This window comes from Esox lucius, chromosome 4, assembly GCF_011004845.1.
Source record: "Esox lucius isolate fEsoLuc1 chromosome 4, fEsoLuc1.pri, whole genome shotgun sequence".
Taxonomy (NCBI): domain Eukaryota; kingdom Metazoa; phylum Chordata; class Actinopteri; order Esociformes; family Esocidae; genus Esox; species Esox lucius.
Window position 1 is genome coordinate 29,463,940 of NC_047572.1, and position 10,540 is coordinate 29,474,479.

Here is a 10,540-nt window from a genome sequence, read left to right on the forward strand (position 1 = left end):
TTTTTAAACGTTTTTACTTGTTGATTATACGTTTCACCAGATGCGCCTGGAAACAGACAATGGCTAGACATTGTGCAGGGCCACGCCATGACAAGGAAATAGACAACATGTTTTATATACTTTTAACTCTCACTAGTACGGTCACAAGGCGGTTGCGAGACGGATGACAAAAACAACAGGACAACAAGGTTATGTGGTTGTCCGTAACAGATGGGTGGAGAGCCGCAAACCGCCAAAAGTGAGGAGTGCGTCCGCTGTGTTGAAGGGGGAAAAAGATTTCATGGTCTTCTGGCCTCAGGGAGGTTTTTGATATCCGTCGACAGCATACCCCCCCTGAGAATGCAAAATAAACTATAGGTGATCCTGGCCAAAGGCAATGAATATAAACCACACATGCAAGGCCAACACAATTTACAGTTTTGGGAGGAAAAAAAACATTCTGGAAAATTCTGTATCTTCCCCCTCCTCCGTTTTCCCCCTGACCCTTCGAATATAATTAATGGTATGATATATATTTTTTCATCTCCTTTAAATTTAGGACTCACAACATGATTCCGGTCTCTTATATCTAAATCAGAAATATAAATCATGGGAAATAGTAATGCATTTTAGCATGGTCGCCTGTGCAGCTTCCTGTACATCTCCTATAGCTGTCCTGTGGCTTCTGCCGACTTCCTGTTCTCTCAGGCTCACCAGAGACCGAAGCCTTGCGTCATCTGCATTCAATCACAATTATCTGGAGATGTGCACTCCAGAGCTAGTCAGAAGGGAACAAAGCGCATGTCCCACTGGCAAACACCTACTTCAGTCCAGTAATTTCTATCACCTGGCTTGGAGGAGCACCCTGATGCCTGGGTTTTATTCTGTTTCGGATACAGAAGGTCTGGGGAAAGCAGACGAAGGCCCCAAAAAACATCACGATTCACTAAAAGTTCATACTATTCCCCAGACTCGAAGCAGTTACATTACTCATTTCCACTCAGGACATAGAAGTATTTGGTATCTCTTCTCATTCGTTCTAAAGCTAAGCACGCAAACCAGCACTCGGCACTCATCAGTTCGCAACAAATTGTGAGAAGCGGGGCTCCCCAGAGAGCCTCTAAAGACCGACAATGTGTAACCAGTTGTCCGGGGTTTGGCCGCGGTACAGGCTGTGCTTACTTGGCAGGTGGGCGACTGGCTGAACTTGTGGAGATACAGCCCCCTCCATCGGTCTACCTGGGTTTGCAGGTTGGCAATCTCATCTGACTCCCACGACGGAACTCTGACGAATCAGCGACAGGTCGAGTTACGGCCTGACAGAATCTTCAGTGTATGACCGTTATTCACAGTTACGTTATTTTTGTTGGTGTGAATGAAGAATAGGCCTGAGGTAGGTGTTTCTCACAGAGAACTGATTGCTCGTACCTGGTACAGTGCTGGCTGTCTGTGTCAGCAGGGGGGAGGCCCGGTGCCTCGGTGGCACCCCCTGAACCCTGGGAGCTCCCCCTCAGCTCAGCCACCTCCTTCTCCAACCGGGTCACCTGCTGCGCAAGAGCCTTCTTCTCATCTGACAGGCAGTCTTTGAACCTAGAGGTTTCATTCAGAGACAGGTAGATAACCCCTGGGGATATATGGTCTGTGTGCGCGCGCGCGTGCGCGCGTGTGTGTGTGTGTCTGTCTGTTTGTGCCGAGAGAGAGCAGCTACCTCTTGACACAGCACATCCAGTAGCGCTGCTGTTCGCACAGCCATTCAAACTGCTCCGCCGTTTCCTGGAGCTTCCTCAGGCTGCACTCGTTCTGCCGCTGCAGGGCCTGCACCCGAGTCTGACTGGAGTCGCGCAGTTTCTCATTCTCGCACTGCAGTTCCTGTATTTTTCTCTGATGCTCACTGCGCAGCCCGTCGAGCTCACATACCTTACTGTTGGCCAAAAACACAGCAGACCCGAACTTATTAAGGCCAGAACTTATTAGAGCAGGAGTTTTTTGGGGGATCATTTCAGCCTGTAATGAAAGAGGTGCTCATGAGCCAAAACAGGTGTCATAGAGTGTACTGTTACCAGTTTAATTACCAGCATAAAAAAGGGACTTTAACTAAATACAGCCAATATATTCAGCATCTAGAAAAAAAGGCTACATCAAAAGTCTCTAAGATTCCAAAGTTCATCTTTAAAAGGAAGGAATTTCGAGGGTGTGTTGAGTTGAGCTCTTTCTGTCATCCGCCTATTGATAATGTTTTCTGACTACAGGCCAACTTTCCAAATTGGGGATTCGGAGTCAGCGAATTATGGCACAGCATGCTTATAGGGTTTGTGTGTTTTTGCTGACTTAGAATCACACATTTCAAGTCAGTATTTTTATTAGAAATAGGACAACATCACTAACAGGGAGACTTGTTCACCGTGCTTTTTTAAACAGTTGGGGACGGCTCCCCTTGGCCATGGTTGGAGATGGTAATCAAAAGTTAAGAGTTTCATTAATTTTAATGTTTCTTTGCTTAGTCTCCGTGCACACACCCATATCTGGACAGGCTTTGCTTTTACATTATGTCCATTTATGCAGCTGGATAAACCAGTTGAACATGGCTAAATATACTGCTGCCATTTAAAAAAAACTAAAAGCCTCTGAGGGTTACACACACACACACACACACACACACACACACACACACACACACACAGAAAACGCCATTTACCTGCTCTTTCCCCACAGTGCCGGCTAGCATGGGACTTCCTCACCTTTGCAGCTGTGCCTGCAGGCTCTCGGTCAGGGCAGTTCTCTGCAGGCTCTCGGCGTGCATGGCCTCCACCAGGCCGTCGAGCTTCACCTCGGAGCTCTGCAGTTGCAGCAGCTCTGCGTTGACCTGCTCCAGCTGTAGGCCCAGCAGCGCGGCATCTCTGGAGCTCTCGCCCACCACCTCCTCTACCCGCTTCCGCAAGAACGCAACCAGATCCTGGGTAAGAGCGGGATGGGCACACGCAAGGAGAAACACATAGGCAGGCGCAAGAAAACGAGAAAACGTTTTAGTATCTAACCCAAGCGGTTGTAAGGCTCTTCTCACAAATGGGAGTAATGAACGGGACATTTTCTTGTGCACCATAAATATTCATGTCATTCGCTAGGCAGACGCTGGAGATGTTAAAAGCGCATTTCTCCCCCAAAACACCTGTAGTTAAATGTGTCTAGCAAGTCCGTACTTGAGAACAGTTCAGCGGAATTAAGATTACAGGAATGTGTCACGCATTTTGCATGGCTTCACTCCCACTTGAAAATATTCATCCTAGATTCTGCCAATTGAAGGTGGTAGACCAAAACAAAGAGATACAGAATATTAAATTACTCCTTGTCCACGCAATCACACATTACTACAATACGTGATCAGGTTCACTTATTATACTGGAGATTCAAAGCCTCAGGGTATGATTAAAACCATCTATGTTTTTAATCATTATGCTGGTACCTGTTCATGATGGAACCTGCTGAGCAGTTGGTCATGTTTGACCATCAGCTCCAGGTTGGCCTGGTCTTGCTGGCGGAGCCGCACGGCCAGAGCCTCTAGCTCATTTTTCAGGCTGCTCTCCCTCTCCCTGGCTACCAGACATTCCCTTTCAAGCACTGCTGTAGTGAAAGTAGACAACAGACCAATAAATGGATCTGTTAGCTCCCAGCCTGAACACACATTAATTGACGTCAGAGGACAATGTTATCAAATTATTTCCTTAATGTTATCAAATTATTTTCTCCGTCTCTGTTCAATAGAATTGGACTTTGAAACCTGTAAAAACCGGCGGTGCCATTTTTTTTACGCATGGCTTAGCAAGAAATATAAAAAGTATGACAATATAGAAAGTATGAAAATAGCCAACTCTGTTACAGTACATGTGTTTGTTCAGATAACTACACTGAGCTAATACTTTTTTTGTGGTTGATTAGGATGATGATAACCATTAGCATACAGCAGCTTAGCGGCATTGCTTTTAATTATATATTTAAATATATTCTTTTTATTCACTCTTAGTTTTTTCCATTTATGAGAAACATACTGTCAAAGACCAAACTATCAGACATTACACCCAAAATGCAACAGTGCTTGTCCACATGGTCTATAATAAAGGTTGATTGACGTAGGCTCAGCAACAAGTTGTTTTGCATCTATCATTCTGGCCCATATGCACCCACACTCGTACAAGGCACACATATATCAACAACTACACTAAGAGAGAAGTGACTGGAAAATGACCCATGTCCGCTTGAAGCGACTAAGCAATTAACCATCTAACGGAGTGGAGCTGTGAGTCCTGCAGTACTGCTGTGACTCAAATTACCAGCACCTACCTTTTTCGTGTGTCAGATGGTTACACTTGAATGTCAGGTACTGGATCTGACTGCCCTCTTCATCTCGGAGGATCTGTGGTCCGAAGAATCTCCTCATTCCGGTTCGGACAAATTCACCTTTACCCCTCTACTATGGTTCACCTGTACCGTTCTGCTCTCCTGCCGTGACGTCAGAGCAAAGGGGCAGGCCATTGATTTACTAGCTTCTTCTTCTAGCAGCGTGGCGGCCTTAAAGGTGAGACAGGGTGGGTTCCAGCGCACACAACTCCTCCCGTTTTCATATCTTATGGGAGTCTGCAATAATTGCACCTTTGCAAGTGCCAAGTTCTTTTGTCACTCCGAGTGACTGAAATGGAAGAATTCCAATGAGTCAGTGTTAGGATTTAACAGCAGTATACATTTTCTACAGCTTAGTTTGAACAGGATCCAAAGTTTGAAGCAAAACTGACTAAACTATTGCCCCTCAGCTAATGTAGATATGTACAGACAAGTCAAGGCTAGTCAGCATAACCTTTGGATTGCATCTAAACTGGGCCGGTTTAAGAAATCATTGGCCCTGGGGCTCAGGTATTTCTTTTCCATACACTATTGGACCAAAACTGTTCTTCGCCTAGTACATTAATTCATAAGCACAAACATGTTTAATAGTTTCTCTTTTGATGCGTTTGGTTTGTACTGCAGACTTTGTTTTCATACAACGTCCGGGGTTAAAACATAGACTGTCCGCTTTCAGGGTGAGGTACATTCATCAAAACTGGATTAACTGTTTAAATTACACTTTTTCCACAAAGTCCCACCATTACAGGTACCAAAAGAATTGACCCATAACACAAAGTTTGCTATTTGGTGCTATATTTGCAGCACACAATGACTGAATTAAGCTTGTGACTTTACAAATGTGTTGGATACATTCGCGGTAACACAGTGAGAGATCAACAATTGACTGCCTTATACACAGAAATATGTATTTGAAGTCAAAACTGGTTACCCTAAATTGTATAAAATATCAAATTCAATCAGTGTACATACGTTAACATTATAGTCATTGTATGTTTCAATGTCCAAAAACATTATCTTTGGCGCTGCCTCAAGATCCTCCAATGGGCTCCAGCAATAATCAGATCCTGCAAATAAAATTCCCCCTCCAGCTATGTACACCAGCATGACTCAAATTCTCCTGCAAACACGCCACAGACATTGGTGTTGTCCAAAGAGATCACAATCTGCTTGGCTATTAGGAATGAGATGTCCAGAAACAGGTACCTCACTGCACGGAACCTGAAGTCCGTAATAAAGGCCCAGGCGGTTTCATCGGTTCTTGCCAGTTGGGGGAGCCAAACCCGCGCTATTCCTCCGGTTAGCACTAAACGCCCTGACTCCGCACGCGAACACTAATGAACATGTCATTACCTCATTACCCATGTCACCCAGCAGGATGTGATCGGGAGAGAATCGATAGGTCGATTGTCTGCTGAGCTCAGGGCATGGCAGTCAAGTAAGACTCGAATAACTGAGGTTCTTCAAAAAGCTTCCAACAGAATCTACCTAGGTTGTGTTAATCTTGCAGGACATTAGTGTAATAAATGAAAAGAACGTTCAAAAATGCCTTTTATTTAGAAAAGAAAACCACCACGCAGACACCTGCCTCAAAACACAAACATTGGAGATATAAAATGGCCGTCGGACATCTACACAAGTTGTCCTCTAAAATAAAATAAATACAATACTTTTCCTGATCTGGGAAACATTTCACAAAATAAAACAGTGACAAACCCATCCAATAACTAGAATGACCAGACCTGCATTTTGCTTTGTGTTTGTTTGATAGTAATAGGCTGCAAGCTTTTTTGGGACATTCACTACTGTATTGTCCAATGACTAAGTACTGCTTAGTCTTCAGCATTAATTATGTGGTTAAAATCGCTACAGAACAACCTGGATGGACAAAACCTATAGATAATAACATCAATGCATTGAAGTGTACATTTTACATATTTTAAAGAGAGTTCCAGTTTTAACAAGTCAAAGAAAAATACCAAATTCCATTTGTTGTAACACTACCTTTGTTAATCAAGGTAACAATGATGATTTAAAGGTTCAGCTAAACTCAAAAGGTGCAAAAGGGTTTTAATTACAATACAATTAATACAATCACTTTCTTCATTGAGGTTGTGGTCTCGGAAAGAATGGAAATAAGAATGAAAGACTTACTCTCAAACTAAGACAGGAAGAGACACCTGACCAGTACTTCCCATTATTTCTGGAATATTTTGAGACGGGTCATTTTTTCTTTCAGAGACCACTTTTCACAAAGAAAACTGCTCCATCTGCAAAATAAAAAGAAACGAAAAAATAAAGATCTTAAACGACTCAACTCACCACCCAACCAGACATGGGATCACAGATGCTCAATACATTACTCAGATACGACTAATTCAGTTAAATGCAACAGCAAACTCCAAAGCTGTAGCAGAAAGTCCACTGAAAACTAATGACAAATTACACCCAGTGAACGTATGGTGTCGGCACGCCAAATACAAGGATCACATTTAAAGTAGTTTAGGCCGAGGCCCATAGAGCTCGTTCATTTCCTTCAGGTAGAGGATGCATGTACATCTTAGTGCAGTGTACTAAATACACATCTAAACAACGAGCTTTGGTAAAAAGTCATCCACTGTTATCTTTATAATATAACGCAGTGCATCCTTTGTTTACAACTCCAGGTATAGAAACCAAATTGGTTTCATCTGGACACCTAGGAAATCCAGGATCAGTGGCATCAGTCACCCAGGTTATAAGTAGCCAAGATCTTAAATTGGCCACATTTCCCAGAGGCTAGTCTAAATCCTAGGTTGTCTGATCATGCTTTCGATTATTGCTAAACCGTGCTTCAGCAAAGTGATGCCAACTCTTTCTCAGAGTGGATGCAGGGTTACAATGACTTCTGGACAATTTCCCAACAGAGGCAGAATAATACACACTAGTCTAAGCTACAAAGCATGAGAGTCCGGTATCAAATGAAGGTATGGGAACAACTGAGCCATTATAATATGATCAATTGCGATGGGGCACCGTGTTATAGAAACATATGCTGTGTCTACCATCGTGTTGAAGGGTTTCAACCTCTGACAGACTAAAGCTCACAGTGTTCAGCTCTAAAACAACAACAACAACTACTCCATACGGACTACCCTGGGATTCAGCTTCATGTCATCTCTGGCAAAAGAACACCACCCTCTCAAGGCTGACCTCCACCCTCATTACACAAGCAGCGACAACATTTTTGTCAGTTAGAAATCGTTGTTACCGGAAAAGCTTTCAACCTTTGAATTCCCAATGCAAGAGGCGCGGACGGCGAACTCTGAGTCCTGGCCAACATTCAGTCTGAAACGTTGGCATTCACACAGGTAAGATGGAGATCTTTTAATCTCCGCATCATTTCATTGCGACACTCAAAAAGACAAGCCTTCACAGTACAATAATTGAGAAGACCCAGCAACATTGTGCAAATAAAAAGTCTGACTCAAAGTCAACACATCCACCCGAAGTCAGTCCGACACACAGCATGACTGTTAAAAACTGATTATTGCACTGGTTTACCGGTTTCTATGGATGGGCAGTCGTATAAATAACAACAACAAATAATAATCATAGCAACAATAATAACAACGCTAGTAATAAAAACTGTTCAAACACATCCCACCCCACCCCCCCCCACCCCCCTGCTCCCACTTTTACCACTGCTGCCAACTAAAGTCGTCATTTGACCCGAAGACCAAAAAGAATCCCAGGATGGTGGCGAAGATGACAGCGTTGCCGGTCAACACCAGCGCACATGCTCCCCAGGCAATCTGTAAACCAATGAACATCAATACGTGAACAAACAAATACAACAAACCTAAATATAGGGTAATAAATAATTAAGTCAGAACATTAGACAATTCTGCACTTCAGTCGGTAGTTGGGGCTAGGCCAAAAAACAAGGCCGGTACACAATTCATATATGTAAATAGTTTTATCAGGAACAGTCCATTGTCCCTGCAGTAACACCACCACCACCATCAACACCACCTGCAGTAACACCACCATCAAGATCATCCTCATTACCATGGAAACACCATAAAATGGCATTTTCACGGAAAGCCACAGGAGGTGTACACTTACAACTTCAGCTCTGGCAAACACGATGGGCAGGCCAAAGGCAGAAACCACTATGCCAGTGGTGAGGAATAAAGCCAGCTCTTTGCAGGCGTTGCTGGCAGAGTCTGTGTCATCCCCAACCCTCCGTGAGATGCAGTAAGGTATCGGAGCCAGGATATAGAAGAAGAGGAGGAACAAGGGCCAGTATTTGCTGTGAAGAGAAGTTTCCTCAAGTTATTGCTGGGAGGGGACTAAATCTGGGCAGGATCAATTCATCGTGATTCAAATGTTTTTAATTCCAGTTCCTGATTATGGCCTTGCCTCGTCGCAGCAACTCCCAACAGACTTGTGACGGTGGAAGATCAAGACATGTCCACTGATGTATTGCTCAACTAGCTTTTCTCTTTCATATCACACCGCTTGCTAAGTCCTGAGAAACACTAGGAGACTCCCGAGCACGAGAAGCTGCGCAGAGCTGAGCCAATTTGCACTGCGCCTCAAGCAAGACTCCCAGGCATTGTCAGATGCCACAACCAGGATTTGAACCACTAGCTGCAATGACGCAGCTTAACTGCCAGGCAGTGACTTTACCGCTGCATCATCTTATAAAAGGCCTTGTCCAGCATCATAACAGTCAGGGTGAATGCGAAGGTACTTACTCATATACTGGGAGGGCACATCCTAGCATCAGGAACATGAGTCCAATAGCTCCACCAAAAGACAGGCTGATCAGAGCTATAAGGAGAGGCAAAGAAACATTTGTGTATGTGTCTAAGACTACATGCTTCGGTCATGACAGATCATCTGACCATGGCCCACATGCCACAGCTCCAAGGCAGAAAATAATCATGTGATAAATAAATCATGTGATAAATCAGGGCCCAGGCTCAAGTCAGACTTGGGTGAAGGGGCACAGAGTATCTTCAGCAGTGTTTACTATGTAAATGTAAACGTATTGTTCCTCACTGTCTAGCTGCTGGCTATTATTGTAGTTTGAGTTGTCAGGTGCTACATGTTATGGTAGTGATTGAGCTAGTAGTTAGCTAGTAAAGATTGAGACAATGCTATTACTGTACTGTAAGATCTTGCAAGCTAATATTAGCTGGAATAAATCACTGCCATGTTAACTACCGTGTTATAAACACACGATATTTGACAGATTATTAATAAACGTGGATTTAGGATCGAGTCAGGAATGTCATCATTAGCTAGCCAACAAAATATACCAGAACAAGCAAGGTATTATGCTAGTTAACAATAGCTATACTGCTTCATCTACTCTGCAATGATAGCTACCTAACCTAGCTAGCTAAGTTAGCATGCAGCTGAAAGCTGCAATGTTAACTAGATGATTACCGTAAGCTAGCTAGTAGTTACACTGTCAGAATCTCAACCCTAACTGATTTTACCTAACGGCATTTAGTAACTTATCTAGATAGTTGAATAGTTTATAGCATATTACAAGCCAACAAAGTAGCCAGTGTTCGCTGCCAAATAATGGCGTTATCTTAGCTAGCCACTGCAACTAATACAGTAGCCTACAGTACTGTAACAGGCTAACACTCAGCTAGTTAGCTAACGTTCTCGTTAACTTGGTTGAAGGTAAAACACCATCCTCTACGGGTCAACCAATATTTTGTCACTACAAGTACGACAGAAACTCCCTCACCTTTAATTCCGGCCATTTCTGTAGGACATAAGTTATCACCGTCCTCGTTAACGGCAACAATACACTCTAGCTACTGCATCTAAAATCCCTCCGTGAATAAGATTTCATCTAAAGCGAGCATGCGCAAGCGTGAATACACGTTTATGGGCTAGTAGGAAGTCGGAAACTCTCGCTTTCGCTTTGATAGGGCGTTAACGGGTGATAACTATGCATTTCTGAGCCAAAACAGCACTCTGTATCTATATATACAATGACATTATGTATCAAATATCCCTAGGGTGGTTGGGAGAATGTATTCTTACATTTACTTAATATCAGTACAATGTTTTTGGCCAGTAATATCAGTACAACAGTTATCTTGGCCAGTATGCTGTGTGTAAATTGCATTTGGAATTTTCATAATCTTTGTTTTTCTAT

The 10,540-nt window shown here is 43.3% G+C and overlaps 2 protein-coding genes across 3 annotated transcripts; both read right to left on the minus strand.

Moving 5' to 3' along the window:
• LOC105028483 (myosin heavy chain) lies at positions 1 to 5,823 on the minus strand. The gene is made up of 7 exons (XM_010901259.3): positions 4,315 to 5,823; positions 3,440 to 3,597; positions 2,718 to 2,932; positions 1,688 to 1,900; positions 1,408 to 1,569; positions 1,162 to 1,264; positions 1 to 333 (listed from the first exon to the last, which is right to left on the minus strand). The coding sequence occupies exons 1-7, from the start codon at positions 4,409 to 4,411 to the stop codon at positions 295 to 297; spliced, it is 987 nt and encodes a 328-aa protein (XP_010899561.2). The 5' UTR covers positions 4,412 to 5,823; the 3' UTR covers positions 1 to 294.
• Positions 5,824 to 5,909: 86 nt separating this feature from the next.
• On the minus strand, positions 5,910 to 10,316 carry leprotl1 (leptin receptor overlapping transcript like 1). 2 transcript variants are annotated; one of them, XM_010900598.4, is made up of 5 exons: positions 10,124 to 10,313; positions 9,114 to 9,189; positions 8,479 to 8,665; positions 8,053 to 8,165; positions 5,910 to 6,641 (listed from the first exon to the last, which is right to left on the minus strand). In XM_010900598.4, coding segments are annotated over exons 1-5 (393 nt in total). In that variant the 5' UTR covers positions 10,140 to 10,313; the 3' UTR covers positions 5,910 to 6,640. The 2 variants fall into 2 exon arrangements, with proteins under 2 accessions (XP_010898900.1, XP_010898890.1); XM_010900588.4 differs by lacking the exon at positions 5,910 to 6,641 and having other exon boundaries at positions 8,049 to 8,165; positions 10,124 to 10,316.
• Between the last annotated feature and the right edge of the window lie 224 nt (positions 10,317 to 10,540).